Source organism: Magnolia sinica, chromosome 8 (assembly GCF_029962835.1).
Source record: "Magnolia sinica isolate HGM2019 chromosome 8, MsV1, whole genome shotgun sequence".
Classification (NCBI taxonomy): Eukaryota; Viridiplantae; Streptophyta; class Magnoliopsida; order Magnoliales; family Magnoliaceae; genus Magnolia; species Magnolia sinica.
The window spans coordinates 59,323,583-59,340,555 of record NC_080580.1 but is presented as its reverse complement, the minus strand read 5'-3'; the positions used below and the strand labels follow the sequence as shown (position 1 = coordinate 59,340,555).

The 16,973-nt window shown below is 41.1% G+C and overlaps 1 protein-coding gene across 1 annotated transcript; it reads right to left on the bottom strand.

The window, feature by feature from the left end:
* Nucleotides 1–16,021: 16,021 nt before the first annotated feature.
* LOC131254277 (uncharacterized) lies at nucleotides 16,022–16,552 on the bottom strand. The gene has a single exon (XM_058255269.1). It carries the CDS (start codon nucleotides 16,550–16,552, stop codon nucleotides 16,022–16,024), a length of 531 nt encoding a protein of 176 aa, XP_058111252.1.
* Between the last annotated feature and the right edge of the window lie 421 nt (nucleotides 16,553–16,973).

Below are 16,973 nucleotides of genomic sequence, written 5' to 3'. Positions count from 1 at the left end.
TATCGCGTCTTTGAACATGGTAGGCCAATAATACCCCATTTGATGTATTCTATAAACTAGATTTTGGCTAGCTTGATGTGCCCCAAATTCCACAGAGTGTGCTTCTTGCAATGTCTGGCTTGCTTCTTATTCATCTAAGTAACGTAGCAGCATTCCATTGTAAGATTTTCTGTATAATACTTTGTTGCATATGATGAATCTGTTTGACTGTTGCTTGATTTGTTGTCTCTGCGTTGGATCTTCTGCCAGGATGTTATATTTGAGATAATCAACGAAAGGCTGCCGCCAATCATCTATTGTTATTTCTAAGCACGAGACAAGAAGCATCTCCTCAGTTTCATCGACGACCTTTGAAGACGGTAAAAATCTTCTTTCTTCTATAGTTACTTGGAGGGGTCTTCGATTTAGGTAGGATAGAGCCGCTATCAAACTAGCCAATGCATTTTTACTCTTACATTTTCAGACCGTGGTATGTGCTTGATTTCAACATGATAGAACTGCTCTAGTGACTACTGTGCTTTCCGGTAGTATGGCAAAAGTTGTTGCTTTCTCATCGAATTCAGTCATCAATTAGTTTATAATTAATTTAGAATCTCCAAAGATATGCTGTGTTTTTATCTCCATTTCTTGAGCCATTTCTATTCCAATGATGAGGGCTCTGTATTCAGCCTCATTATTTATGCACGTATTACCCAACGTGAAGGAGTAAGGTAGCAAGTCACCTTGAGGAGTAATAAATATCACTCCTGCTCCTGATGCTCGAGAAGCACCATCAAAATACATATGCCATGGACTTTGTGACTCAACTAACATAACTTGCTCGTCTAGAAAATCATCACTGATGGCTTCACATTCTGCCACAAGGTGTGCTGCAAGGAAGTCTGCCACCGCTTGTCCTTTTACTACTTTCACTGGCTCATACATAATAGTATATTTCAAAAGTAACAACATTCATTTGGCCAATCTCCCAGACAACATCGGCCTTGTCATCAAAAACTTTATCGGATCTACTCTTGAGATCAAAGTTATGTCATGGGAGAGACAATCATGTCTCAATTTTTGTACTGCGAATATCAGCACCAGACACTCTTTCTCGATCAGAGAGTAGTTGTATTTTGCACCCATCAGCGTTCTGCTTAAATAATAAAGAGCGGTCTCCTTCCCAAATTCGTTCACCTAAGCTAACAAAGTTCCTAAAGAATTTTCAGCCGCGGATATATATAAAATCAGTGGCTTCCCTTTTATCGGAGCTGTCAACACCGGTGGCTGTCTCAGCAATTCCTTTATTGAATCAAATGCATTCTGACAGGCTTGGTCCCATACAAACTTTGAATCTTTCTTCATTAGATGAGAAAATGGCTGACATTGCCCTGCCAGATTTGAAATGAACTGGCAAATGTACGCTAGCTTTCATTGCAAACTTTTCAATTCTTTTAACATCTTCGGTAGTGGCATATTTTGAATGGCTTTAACTTTCCCTGGATTGTTCTCAATGCCTCTGTGTTGGACCACAAAATCGAGAAATTTATCCGAAGACACCCCAAATGCACATTTACCTGGATTCATCTTCAGCTATTTCTTTCTGAGTCAATGAAAAATCGATGCCAAATGTTTGTGATGCTCCTGATGACCTCCTGACCTGACTACCAAGTCATCGACATAACACTCAACATGCTTATGCATCATGTCTTGTAAGATGTTCTGCATTGCTCGTTGATATGTTGCCCCGGCATTTTTGAGACCGAATGACATAACTTTATAATAGTAAATACCCAGCGACGTTCTTAATGCAGTTGCTTCTTTGGCCTTAGGTGCCATTCTAATCTAATTATATCCAGCGTAGCCGTCCATGAAGGACTTGATAGCATACTGAGTTGTACTGTCAATCAGTAATTCCATTATCGGGAGGAGAAAATTATCTTTTGGATAAGCTTCATTCAGATCTTTGAAGTCAACACACACCCTGACTTGTCCGTTTTTCTTCTTCACAGGGACAATATTCGATATCCACTTGGGATAATTAACTTCCCTAATAAACCCGACTTTTATTAACTTACTGACTTCTTCTTCTATCAGGGGAACCAAATCCGAATGAAATCACCTTTGCGCTTGCTTAACCGGCCTTTTCTCTTTAGAAATATTTAATCGATGCATTGCTACTGAAGGCTCCAAACCTGGCATCTCTGCATATGTCTAAGTGAAGACATCTTTATTTTCCTTGAGGAGCTGAACATATTTTTTAGACTCCTTTTCAGAAAGACCAGCACTGACAAATGTGTTCCTCAGCTCTTCTTCCATACCCATGTTTATCTCTCGCAAACTATCTATTGTCGGCTGCCCCCCGTCTTCCATCTGTTTCGGAGCCATTTCAGGATGCTCGACTGTCTGAGGATCCTCTTCTGATAATTGTTCAGTTGTAACCATGTTCAATGATGACACTACCCCTAGTCCTTGAAATTTTCTTTGCTTTTCCTGGCCGACCCCAATAGGAATTTAAATTCCTCTCCCATAATTCAAGCTGGTGGGTTCTTCGTAATCAAACCCCACGCTTCTTATGATTATCTTACTTGCCGGTCTATACTTTCTGAAGTCTTGCAGTGTCAGCCTACCATGGTATACATTATTCTCAGTCTCTTCTCCTTCCTTTGCTTCCACTAAAGTGTAAAATTCCATTGGCTCCGAGTGTTTTGCACTAGCTTTAACCTGAAATCTTCCTGGGGCGGCCGAAAATGGCTTATTTCTCTCGACATACAGTAATGGCATTATATAATTAGACTGTATAATTTTCAACTATTGAGTTGATAACAGGGTTAGTGGCCACTGCCCTGGTTGTCTTAGACGTTTTGGTACAAAATAGAATTTCTTCCTTGCTTCTGTAGTCCTGGACGATTCTGCCTTTGTTGTTTCTTCTTTTACCACTCTTGCTCGGATGTCCTTTAGGACTTCGCTTTCATCATTCTTTCTTTCATTTTTATCGAACCCTTTATAGTAACTTGCATCTGCAAAGAAGGACTCGACCTCTATGTATGGCTTTGCATCGACCATTACTTTATACTATATTCTATCTTTACAGTATTTGAAGCATTGATGTAGTGTAGAGGGTACAATGCTGTATTGGTGGATCCATGGCCTTCCTAGGAGAAGATTGTATGTCATCACGGCATTTATAACATGGCACACGACATCAGTAATCAATTATCCTATTTCTAATGTTACTGTAATCTTTCCAAGTGCACGCTGCCCGTCTTGATTGAAGCCCTATATCATCATTCCACTAGAGCGTAGGTCAAAATGACGATAACCTAATTCACTCAACATCGAGAGTGGCAAGAGGTTCACTACAGATCCGTCATCTATCATAACCCACTTGACCTTCTTCCCATGGATATGGCCTTCTATCATTAGCAACCGGTTATGCTCTACCTCGTAGATCAAATCATCATCGGAGAAGGAAATGACTGGTAGGTGGTTTTCTTGCTCATCGTGCTCTTCACATTCTAGTTCTGCCAGTAAAGTTTCTCTGACATTGTGATTGGACAATGCTTGGACCAAGCTCTGCCGAAATTCTTTTGACAACTTAAGTGCATCATAGACACTTAGTCGAGCCGGTATGCCCTTTAAATGACTCACTACATCGTAAATCACTTTCGCCGTCTCACTCTTCTTTTCTTTCAAATCATCATCGTTCTGCCTCTCAATAACTTATTTTCTCATAATCCCTGCTTTCTGCTTTACAGGACTTATTATCGTCTTTCCCGATCATAACGTAATCATTGCGACCTTCTTTGTCACCTTACGGTCCTCTTTCTCCTTCACTTCTCAGGCCTTTTCCCTGATTGTAAGCATATTCATGTCACCACCGTACCCCTTTCTTTTTCTTTGCCAATTACTATTTCGCCCATGTCTATCATTCGCTGTATTATGCATTTCAATTTATAACAATTCTCCATTAGATGCCCTATTAGATGATGATAGCAGCAAAAATCTCTCTCTCGTCCCTATCACATCTTCAAGGCGTTTGGGTTTCGGTAATTTTATCGTGCCGGCTTTTAGCAGTAGGTTCATCATAGAAACAACATCTTCTCTGTCGAACGCGAACCGCTTGTGAGAATTGAGCATCATGGGCCTTTTCCATTGTATCTGTTTCTTAATTGGTTCCATTCTTCTTTTCATTCCGGCCTCTTTTCCCTTAAATCCCTTGTGTCTTTGCTTCTTTTGTCACGATCGACGGTATTTACAGTCATCCTGTTAGGCATTCTCCTAGCTGTCTCATGGTGAAACAGTGGCATCTTACGAGTTATTAGTTCTAAAGAATGAGCCTTAGTGGCCAGATCACGAAAAGTTCTGATGTCGGTGCTGGTGAGTCCAAACGCGATTCTCGTCTCCATAAAATTCAAACACTTTTTGACTTGTTCTTTTTCCTCCAGCAGCTGTCTACATGAGACTCCCAATGTCTTCTATCTATCTATAAACTTTTCTATCGGTTCTCCTTCTTTCTGTCGCATGGAAGCCAATTCTGTGATACTAACGTCACGCTCTGAAGAGAAGAAGTTTGACATAAAGGCATCCTACATCTGTTCCCAAGTACATATCGACCCTGGGGTCAAGCTGGAATACCATCGGAATGCCTTGTGTGTCAATGATGACTTGAACAATCACAAGCAATACTACGGTATTGTAGAGAAATTTCCCATGCTAGTAATGAATTGCATTAAGTGTTCTTCTAGTGATCCCTCCCCATTAAACTTTTGAAAATTTGGATGCTTGAAATTGGCCGAAAATGAGATATCTTCTACCTCTCTTGGATACGGCATTCGGTACCAAAAACAGCCAGTATTTTCACGTTCTTTTCTACTCTGACAGCTTCTTCAATGACTTGCCTCACTTCATCTTGTGTTACGGTTCTCGCAGCTGGAGCAGACCCTCATGACCCTGCCCCCTGTGGTTGAAAGCCTTTGGGAAGATTTTCTTATTCGTTCATTGTACCCATCATTGGTGAAGCTGCTATCTGGGCTACATTATGTGCAAGGGTTGCTAAAGCCTCTCTAAGATTTCTACACTCTTCCAGTAGTGTTCCTTGTTCCTCTGCCATTACATTCATATGATCTTCTGTAGTTAGCATATTGTCCTGATTTACCCCAGCCATATATACTGCAGCTTCTCCACTCTTTGATGAAGCCGTAGTTGGAGAGGTACCGAAATATGTTGATGTAACAGGACTTACGAAGAGAGGAGAGGATGGAGTTTCATTCAACTTCTCTATGCTTCTAGTGTCATTGATCTATCGGGGAGATACAGACATTGGTGAGCTTGTTTGGGGTGATACGGATGTTGGTGAATCTGTTATTAATGCTTTACCTTTTTACTCTCTTGTCCATCTGACCCTTGGGGCGACTAAAGTCGAAAAGTCACGTGACGCTAATTGTGAGACTATTCACCTCGGATATATCGCAGGAGGGGCGAGTTCAGGATTCCTTCTAGCTGCATTACGCGTTACCGGCCCTCTAACTCTTGGTGAAGGTAGATCCATCCTGGGACTTCTTGCATTTCGGGCTATTGTCCTATGAGACATCATGATAGCCCAACCTTTATCTCCTTTCGGCAGTTGAGGCGAAGCAGATAAAACCCTAACTGCCACTCGAATCAAGTCATTCTTGCTTGTAGGAAGTCACGTCATGTACAACGGGGATTGATTTGGTGCGTACTCTATCATGAATCCAGTTGGAGTAAAATGGAAGCTCAATTTTCTTGCAGAAGTTGCCATTGGTTGTAACCCGTAGTTGAATTCAGAAACCTTCGAACATAAAACATAACCATAGTTAGTATTGAAAAATCAGAATAATCTATCTTAGAGATGAAGAGGAAGATATTCCCACTGAGAGTCGCCATTTTGGCGTTGGAAAGACGCCAAACTTATGATGAAAGTTCTATAACTTCCTCAATGTTAATGTTAAATAAGATAAAAAGTCCTCAGCAGAGTCACCATTTTATTTCGAACAAGAAAAAAAAGCATTAGATTTGGATTATAATCTTATTCAAATATAATAGAGAGGGTATTAAAGACAATCATCAAATTTTATTTCAACTGAGTTCATTTCCATCCTCAAACATCCCTTGATTCGAAGATAGATTATTTAGAATATAGGAATTAACCAAGTTCAAATATTTAAGTTAGATTCCAAATCCGGCAGCATTTCGTCTCATGATTTGATCATCTCTTTAAGAGGAGTATGTCTCGAATATCTCTTCTACTTATTTCTCCTCTCGAAGCTTGGACAAAAGAAATCTAGAGACTTGGCCATTTTAGTAGCATGTTAGCTCTTTTAACTTCACGGACTTCAGGGCAGTCTGGTTGCGCAAGCCTGCTCAACTGATATGGTTTGCGCAGGTCCACGTAAACAACCAGAGACTTCTCTCTCTCTCACCTTTAGTCTTCCTCCTTGCTCTACTTCTTCTCTAAAACCTTCAATCCGTCCAAATGAAGAGGGGGAGGGGGTATTTATAGGCCCTCGCACCTATGGCATCTCGATTTTGGTGCCATGTGACCCACCTTTCAATGCTTTAGATTTTTTACAAAGAACTAGTTTTGGATTTCATTGAGCAAACCTGCGCAACGGCTATTTCAGTTGCACGGTCCCACGCAACAGATATCGGTTGCGCGGACCCGCGCAAACCACCCTGAAATCATCTTGTTCTTCTTCTTTTCCTATTTTCTTTCCATTTCTCAATCTTCTTTTGCTTCAATCCCTTCTTCATTTTTTATGCCTCAACAGTCTGCATAAGGTGGTCCGTAAAAGGTGGTCTACACAATGGTGTTCTGCACAAAGGTGGTCTGCACAAAGGGGCTGGGCGCACAACCAAGGTGTTGAGGTATTCACACGTGCGAAAGGCTATATACCCCATCACCCCTCTATAATTCATTCATTAGAGCATGATTCAAGCAGAGAAGAGAGATCTAACTTCAGAAGAACACAGGTATTGTCAGCACCTATCGTACGGAACAGGGCTTGTGGGGCATACAACCATGCTAGCGCACAATGAGTGCCAATATACAACAAGTAAGAGCGCACAACATCCATGTGCGCACAACACCACTAATGCACAGTGGCTATGTGCACACAACTTTCCTGATGGTGTATAGTTCTCCCTTGTGAACGTGGGATGACTCCATTCATGTCAAGGATTCATTGATTATCAATCAAAGATCAATGAAAAGCCCTAATTTGGAGCATGGGATGAATCAAGACATACATTATGCTAGTACATCAATATCACTACATTGAAAATCATGATGCAATCTAATACTTGTATTGTGTTTACGGAAATGTTCTATATTGGAATCAAAGGAGATAAATGATGTAAATGAATTCAGAATGAATAAATATCATGATTATTCTCTTTATTTTTCTTTTGTTAAGTATTGAGTGAATAAATTTCCCCAAATCAAATGCATTTGTTTCTTGTTAAAACAAAATGGCGACTTTGCTAGGGACTTTTGTTTTACTCAATACTAACTTAAGGATTATACTGAGAATTTTCACCACTGTTTGGCATCGTAAGACGCCAAAATGGCAACTCTCAATAGGAACATCCTTCCTTTCATCTCTAAAGTAGAGCATAACCTTATTCAAGTACTGATTCATATCTTTTTTCTACAACTGACATAGATTCGGAAAAACTACAATCAATCAATGGCAATTACTCAGAAAAAGACTATTTTCTACTTCACAACAACAGGATTTGTTGTCAAATATGCTGACCAACAAAATAAGTGTCGCAAAGAGGAACCTATATCAGTCAAACAAAGGGAACCACGAATAGTTTTTGCACTCACCTGTAACACAAGAAGAAAGAAATGACTAGATCATTGTTACGCGTAGGAGAATGAGAACCCGAAATGCCACTGCAGCCAGAACAAGCTCACCATCGAGAAGAATCAAGGGACCGATAACGCGAAGCGCAGCCAAGAAATACCTCGAACTCGCCCCACCGGCAATCTACCCCAAGAAAGCCGCTATCCCTTCAGCGATTCACGATTTTCCTACGTTGTTGCTAACAGGCTCACCAATCTTTGCATCACCTCAAACAACTGGCTACTCCGAAAACACAAGGAAATTAGATGAGACTCCTCTTTCAGTGACCCCCATTGCATCAATGCATTCTCATTTAGCCCGACCACAGCTTCGTTAGGAAATAGAGAGGCCACTGTCCATATGGCCGGAACAAATTAAGGACCATCACCAACCACAGAAGATCGTAGGGCTGAAATGGCTCAAGCACAGAAGATGTTGATGGAAGAGTGCAAGAATCTCCGAGAAGCCCTAGCAACTCTCGTGCATAATGTAGTTCGAATGGTAGCCCCTCCGATGACTGACAACGAAAGAGAACAACAGCCTGAGGGATCACAACCACCAAGGGCAGGATCACTCAGCTCATCCCTACAGCCAAAGCGATGACTCAAGAAGAAGTGCGACAAGTCATCAAAGAAGCTGTCAGGACAGAAAGGGAGCATGAGAATACTAGAAGGTTCAGATATCATATGTCATACCCAAGGGAGGTAGAAGATATCCCCTTTCCAAACAATTTCAAACACCTAGATTTCTAGAAATTCAACGGTGATGGATCACCGAAAGAATCGCTGATGTATTTTATCACCAACATGGGGAACTTCTCTACAGTGTCCCAATATTGTCTTCAACTGTGCAATTCTTCTCTAACAGAAAAAGCATTCAGATGGTACTCAAGTTTAGCACCGAGATCAATGAGAACTTGGGAGTAGATGCAAGATGCGTTCATGTCAAATTTCTTCTCGTCAGAATGCGACGTCAGTATCATGGAATTAGCATCAGTACGACAAAGGGAAGGACAGCCCATAGAAAAATTTATAGGCAGATGGAAGACATTGGGAGCTTCTTGTAGGCAATTACTAGAAGAGAAAGACCAAGTGAAGATGTGCATGAATTCCATGGAGACAGGAATCACATACGTTCTCACTAGTGCTGATATCAGGACCTTCCGTGACCTAGCCACAAAGGTATATGCTTTGGAGCTGATGACTAGGAAGATGCCAGTATTCAACTATGAAATAGCCAGAAGAGGGCCTCAAAAATTGATTACAAATGTAGTTGATCATGAGAAGAAAGGCACCGATACAAGAGAAATAAAAGGTAAAAGAACATAAAGGAGAGAAGAGTCGAATCATCCCAGAGAGAGAGTTTATGACAAAAGACCTAGATCGCTTAATTCTCATGAGGGTTTTACGTTTGAGAAAGAGGACGTACTCCCCATGATGAATCAGTTGCTCAAGGCCGGGACAATCAAATTGCCTCCGTTGAAGCGCCCTGAAGAATCATCAAAAATAAAAGAAAGAGATTTCCGTCATTATCACCGTCTGGTAGGACATCTGATAGAAAATTGTTACATGTTGAAATGTATTATATAGAGAATGATAAATAGGGGTGAGATAATAGTTGGAAAGGAGATAGAGAGAGAGAGAGAGAGAGAGAGAGAGAGAGAAGAGGGACAGTGAATGTGCTTACTATGCGAGAGAATTCTCAGGGAAGAATGAAAGCAGAGCATCAAAAAACAACAGGGAAAGTGGCAATAATGACATTATGATCAGGGAAGAAAGTAGATAGTCTGCTAAATACGAAGGCAGAAAAACTAAAGGGGGAAACGATCAAGGATCACTCCAGCAGCAGTAATGTCAAGAAAGAAGAAAAGAATGAAGCAGGAAAGCTAACTTATGACATCGTAAGTCACCTGAAAGGTATACCAGCTCGGTTAAGTGTTTACGTCGCCCTAAGATTGCCAGAAGATTCTTGACGAAGTCTTACTAAAGCATTATCCGATGATGATGTTAGAGAGGCATTGCTGACAGAAATGGAGGATGAAGAGTGTAGGAAATAGAAAGATTGTATGCCAGTTGTCTGCTTTTCTGATGATGATCTAACTTGTGATAGGGAACACAACAAGCCATTAATGATTGTAGGAGATATTTGCGGAAAGCGGGTCAAGCGGATAATGCTCGATAATCGATCTGCGGTGAATCTATTACCACTAACAGTACTGAATGAATTGGGATATTGCCACTATCTACGCCCTAGTGGAATGATGATATAAGGCTTTAATCAAGATGGGCAGTGTGCACTCAGTAAAATCACAATAACGCTGGAAATAGTAGAGTTAACCTGCTCCACATGTTGGGTGGAATAGTTGGGGTTACTTATCTTACATTATGGTTTTGGGTTAGGTAGAGGTTGGGTTGGAAGACTCCCCTTCTCCCTAACAACTAGTTGTGACTCCAATCTTTGAATGGACGATGTAAACATTCTCAAGGATATTTTATTATCTTGGAGCATTCTTGTAACATCCCAAAATTTTTGCCAACTTGGAGTTAGACATCCTTGGGTGATGGGCCAATCATAACCCCTTATTGACTTCTCAGAACTCAAACCTAAAGCCTCAAATCCCCTTTCAACCCATTTCCTTTAAAAATCTCACTTTTCACCACCTTGTTCTTTAACTTTTTCTAAATACTTTAATATTAGACACAAATTCTAAAGTTTAAATGATGAAGAACAATACTTAAACTAAAATTTACTATAAATAGTGAATATATAAATAAAATAGGTTTTCAACCATTAACCTTTTAGAATCTCACGAAATAAATAGGTTATTTGGATAAAGCAGCTTCTCCTACTCCAAATTCATATATTGCATATCGAATAACTCATTTAGGTTTATAAAATACACCCGTTTCAAATATCGGGTGGCAGAATCACTACCAGACATTAAGCAATGCGCAGCGCCACCGCCCTGACCGCGGCGCGCTGCCGGTGCACTGGATTTTGGTGGACCATCGCTGCGATTTTCTACACTTTCAAACGACTTCAAAAAGTCATATCTCCCTCAATATAATTCCAATTTAGGTGATTCAAAAGTCAGATTGAAGCTTGATAAGTGTAGTTTCATATAAAAATAAGTGGAAAATATAATAAAAATACTAATATAGATTGATCTAGGTTGATGTGACAAGTATCTAAAAATTATTAGTTCAGACAGCTACTACATCTAGAATTTTTAGAATTTTTTTAGAATACAAAATTGAATGAAATTTGGTCGAGATAAAGTAGACTTAATGAGGAAATACTAAAAAAATAATTAAAATAATATACTAAATAAAAGTACCAAAAAGGAACATAGAACTACCCTAGGACCTTATTCTTTCAAAATTAGGGCAAAATTTAATTAAGTAAACTAAATAATTGTTAGATTTAACTTGAACCGCTATCTATATAAATGACAATACTCAAAACCGTCAGAATCACTAACTCAACACTACTTACAACCCTAGGAGAAATCTCAAAACCCAGTTGCTCTCGGGAGCACAATGAAACTCCGTATTAGACCTGGACTGCAAGTCGAAAGTCTGATTACCGTGAAACTATAAGGCTATGACCACCTTATTGGGCTTGACAACCATCACGGGAATCGAGCCCAAATAATATCCAGAAATGCACAACTTGAGCCCTGAGCGAAGTGTGTGAGAAACGTAAATATCTTTAGAAAATAAATTAAAAATTAAGTGATTTGGGCCATTCATTCACAGGTGTAATTGAAGACTTCAGAACATCAGATTTTGACCAAACTTTACCCATGGATCAGGGAAATTTCCCTGCACATATCAGTATACTTGTGGAGCTGATCGAGTGACAATAACCGTTGAACTGATATAGGTCCTCCACAGTCGATCCACAAATCTGATCAGACCAAAATCTTAACCTAGCTTAGATCCATGGTCAGAAAACTTACCCTGTACCGTAGGTGAGTAATGGACCTCCGGACGAGCCCCATTAACCCGAAACAGGCGCCCTTTGGATATAAATCAGGTATACCATGGCCATGGGGCCATTTGCATTAGTTATGGGCCTATATAATGCCCTTAAACCACCTTATTTCTATTCCATATGATTTTCTCCAAACCCTAGGAGAGAGAAGAGAGAAAAGTGGGGAAAAGAGTGAGGAGAGAAGGGAGACTCTAGGAGATCGTTGCAGGAATCCTCCCACACGACTCTACGTGCTAGATCGCTATTTCCTTTCACTATCCAACCCTCTTTCAGCTATGATTTTGGTAAAAAATCCTAACCTTAATCTTATTTTAGGAATCCAAATAGAGGAATCGATGAAATAGCTAACCTATTTCGTGATTTAGGTAGTCGTTGTACTGTAGATAGAAGCGTAGGATTCAAACCGAGTTCGAAACGAGTTTACTGACGAAAGGTGCAGACTAGAAACATTTAGGTTATGGTTTTCAAGGCTTTCAATGTCAACTAATGATTTATGTCTGACTTGATTACTACCATATGATCTTAGTTACGACATTTTCCATATGCTACACATGTATGAACTATATTGAATATATTATGCATTCCACGTGTTTGTTGAAATGTTTGAATGAATATGAAATCATGATTTGTGCTTGCCATGACTATTAATCTAGGATTCATGTTTGTTGTATGTATGACAACCCCCTTTTGAAAGGATTTGCCATAATATATGTCGTAACTAATTTCGTCTATGTTTATAGTAATGTGTAGGCTAAGTGTTTGATAAAATGTCTGAATAAGAAATTGTTAATGATTTGTACTTATTATGAGTATTAAGATAGTATTTTACATTACCTTGTACCTATGTATAATTTATTTCATGTAATCATATTTACCTCTACAAAATTTATGGATTAAATGCAAGTGTTTGTTAACATGTTCAAGGTGTTTGATAAAATGCTCAAATGAAGTAATTACTTGGATTGTTTGTCAAATGCTAAAATGTTCATCACATGTATTTATTTGTTGCATCTGAGTAAGATTGGGGCTACCGCGTAGCTCAGGCAATCGATAACTTTTCCTATTCGAGTGGCTGAATTAGTCATGCCACATTTGGGAAAATTCGATGAATCCGGGTTGCACGAAGATTGTCGACAGTGGTTAGTCCACACGGGGTGCTTATGCACTCCACAGCGATTAAATCAGCTTGTGCTCGTACCAATCGAACTTCCCTAACAAACCGATTGGCCTATTATATGTTCACCATGTATGGACACTACTGCTTGAATCTAAGGTACCCCTTACCAATGTAAAGACCCGTTTCAACTATGGTACCATGATCCACTAAGACTCATGAGCTGGGCATGGTGGTATGGAACAACGTGGTCGAGTTGTCGGCCTATGCTGGAGTGACGAGCTTCCCCATAGTGACCAGTAAGCAACCCAAACTCGTGAGCCAAATATGATGGTATGGGACACTATATTCGAGTTCTCGGCCTACGCTGAGGTGACGAGCCTCCCCATAGTGACCACGAGTATAAATTGTTCAACCTACACTAGCGCAGCCTGACTGCGATCCCAGCGTGGGTTGGGGTGAACTGTCTGATCTAGACCCCCTTCGAAAATAGCGCTCCAGTACGTATGGCATTGGTGGTATGACCTCGAGTATAAACTTTGAATTTTCCTATTGACTTCTTTTCATTAAGGGTGATGCCCTACAACTTGCCTATCATATGTGATTAACTAGGATTGACGACCCTAGATGGATCCTCATTTAGGTTAATGATATAAAGGGAGGTATCTTAGCTTCCCGAATCTGCTATGTGAATAAGCTTAATTAATTACTTGGCTAACATGACCATGCATCTCATCACATGTGCTTTGGCGAGGAAGCACACATTTAAGAAGTTTGCCATGCGCGATCGTGAGATGAAGTCGTTGAGGGAGTGCAGGCGAGGGCATGAATCATTTCTGCATATCATCCCTGCATTAATAAGAGTAGCTAGGATTATTTGTTGTATTGCTTTATCATTATTGCTTGATTGACTTGATAACATGTTAACCTTTGCTTTATAGTTCTACTGAATTATCTACTCATTCCCACCTGGGATGGTGTTTTAAAACACCAACTAGATTCTGGTTTAGATGTATGTGACGATGGAGTCTATACTATGGGCCACACCCTGATCGAGGAGTGTTCTTAGCTCCTTTACAAGGCCTGATGAAGGCTTATTTCCATCTTACAATACAGGTATAGGGCATGATCCACTAAGACTTAAAATTAGACGTGGCCCATGAATGTGGCTAGGTCATCCATTCAGTCCAGCTGCTGCGGCCCTCTGAGTTTAACTCAGATGCGGCCCAGCTGCAATCCATTGGTGTGGCCCACCACCGAGTTGCATCTTGGACTCAGCACTTGCTACCACATCCTAGAGAATGACAATGTCCCCAGCCTTGGTGGCCTTGGCTGAATGAAAATGGGAGTGAAAGGTGGTGGTGATTTACCTGTGCTTAACTTGAATGCGACTTGAGTTCTACGAACTCGGTCGAGCTTGAGTCGGACTCAGAAGGGAATGCATGCACCAGCCCTCACTTTCACTCCTTTCTCTCTCTCTCTCTATATCTCTCTCTTTCCTTTCTTCCTCTCTTTTCTTCTTTCTCTCTCTGGTGCAAATCCCGAAAGCAACAGCAGTGCCCTTTTATAGGCATGGGAGAGAGAGAGCTCTAATGGCTAGGAAGAAAATGACACTTGCATGGGCCATCTTTGAAAAATGGCAATGCATGGGGTCCATCTGATCCTAGGGATGGATTCCCATTGCAACGGCGCCCATCTCGTGATCACGGGTTTGGTGGTTTAACAGGGAAGATGAGTGGCCATTAATGACAGATTACTCTCTAATATATTTCCGTATGATCTGGTCTGTTTGAGCGGACTAGATGGGACTACTGATCATTGTAGGGCCCACTTTTTGGACCTCAAATGTGAGTTTCAAAATATCTCACTAGATATTCTAATTTTCATCATTTTCTCAAGAGATGGAGCATTTCTCTCCATTATCTCATACCACCTTGCAGAGAAGGGCTAGGATTTCTCCACGTGGCCCAAGGGATTGTTGGAATCATGCAGCACATGTTTCCCAAAAAGGAAAGACTCCTTTTCTACTTTTCTTAGTGCAGCTGTTGGTTGGCCATTCTCGAAAATGGGAAAACATGGCTCTCAGCTGGAAGATGGATGGCTGGGATAGCTTGATTAGAACGATCGTGGGCCACCCATATGGTCACAGATTGGCCCACCATTCTGGATCCTAGCCACGCGTGAGATTTGGATCGGCTCCATCCCAAAATTGTCGTTCCTTTACATGGGCTCGAGAGCATACAAGGTTATGGTCAGACAGGCCCCACGAGTCTGATGAATGGCTCGGATCATTCGGAAAGTGCCCAGGGTGGGCCACTTTGGAAGCTACAGTCTATTGGTTTTCAAAACATGTTTTCGACGGGAGAAATCTGCTTTCTATGGTTTGGCTCAATCAAAGCCAGTTTGACCCAACTTGTTCATCACACGCACTTCGTGTGGGTTCCACTGTGATGTTTGTGACAAAATCCACTCTGTCCAATGGTCTTAGGATCCCCACTTAGGGGTCCTAGTGCAGTTTGGGGTGGGATTGAGGCCCAGGTGGTCAGTATCACACGTCCCAGGCCTTTTTACGGCCAAATAGTCGATCCAATGGCTGGATTAATTTGATACTTAGTTTCAATAGCTAAATATGAATTTGAGAGGTAGTGAGTGCTTGGTTGGCCATTAATTACCCCTTGAAGGTCGATCACAAGAGCATCGTTTCATTTCTTTATCATTAGCTAATATAAAAACTGCTTCAACTTAAGATGTTTAATCAAGGTTACCTTTCTGACTGATGTGGGGTGCATTTCAGCTCCTAGGGCCTCTAATGGATGGTTTTAACGATGCTGGGAGCCCTATCCTACATACAACGAGTTTAAGTTGTTTGGTTAGTTGATTCTGGATTCCATTGATGTAGGTTTAAGTAGTAATACTCATGTACCAAAGGTGCGGGGTGTTACATTCTACCCCCCTAAAAAAATGTCACCCTTGAAATTACCTGTGGTGTGTTGTCAGATAAGTGAGGGCACTTTTCCATCACTTTTGCTTCCCGTTCCCAAGTCGCTTCTTCCTCGCCTTAGTACAACCAGAGGACCTTGACTAGCGGTATCGTCTTCGTCTGCAATACTTGCTCCTTGCGATCCAGGATACAAATAGGCTCCTTAATGTAGGAAGCATCCTGGGTGAGCTCAACCCATTCCCAGTTGACGATATGTGACTCATCTGGCATGTACTTCTTTAGCATGGATATGTGGAAGACATTGTGAATGTTGGCCAAAGCAATAGGTACTGCCAAGCAGTATGCTATGGCTCCTACACGATCCAATGTCTTGAACATCCTAATAAACAGTGGCGCCAACTTTCCCTTCTGCCCAAACCTCATCAAGCCCTTCACAAGTGAAATCTTCAAGAATACATGATCGCCCACCGCGAATTCCAAGTCACAACATCGATTATCTACATAGCTCTTCTGTCTGCTCTGAGTGGTGCGCAATTGCTTCTGAACAATGTCAATGACCTGGGTCCTAGCTTGAATAAGCTTGGGCCCTAACAAGCTTTCTCTCTCGGACTTCTGCCTAGCAATAAAGGGCTCGGCAAGGGTGGCCATAGAGAGCCTCACATGGCATCATGCCTATGCTGGACTGGAAGCTGTTGTTGTATGCAAATTCTGCCAGAGCTAAGTGGTCGTCCCAGTTACCCTGAAAGTCTAGAATGCATGCCCTCAACATGTCCTCCAAGATCTGATTCACCCTCTCAGTTTGCCTATCTATCTCAGGATGGAACGTCGTACTGAACTTGAGCTTTGTGCCCATCTCTTCTTGCAACTTCTTCCAAAAGGCAGAAGTAAACCTATAGTCTCAGTCTGATATGATCTCCTGTGGAACTCCATAGAATTGCATGACTTCCTGAATATATAACCTTGCTAGACTATAGGTCGAATCGGTCGTGCGAATTGGAAGGAACTGGGCAGCCCTTGTCAGCCAATTGAAAATGACCCAAATCGAGTCGTACTTCTTCTGTGTTATAGG

Bases quoted from the DNA above. Each gene is read 5' to 3' on its own strand.
- LOC131254277 (XM_058255269.1), bottom strand. From the start codon at position 16,552: ATGGCCACCCTTGCCGAGCCCTTTATTGCTAGGCAGAAGTCCGAGAGA.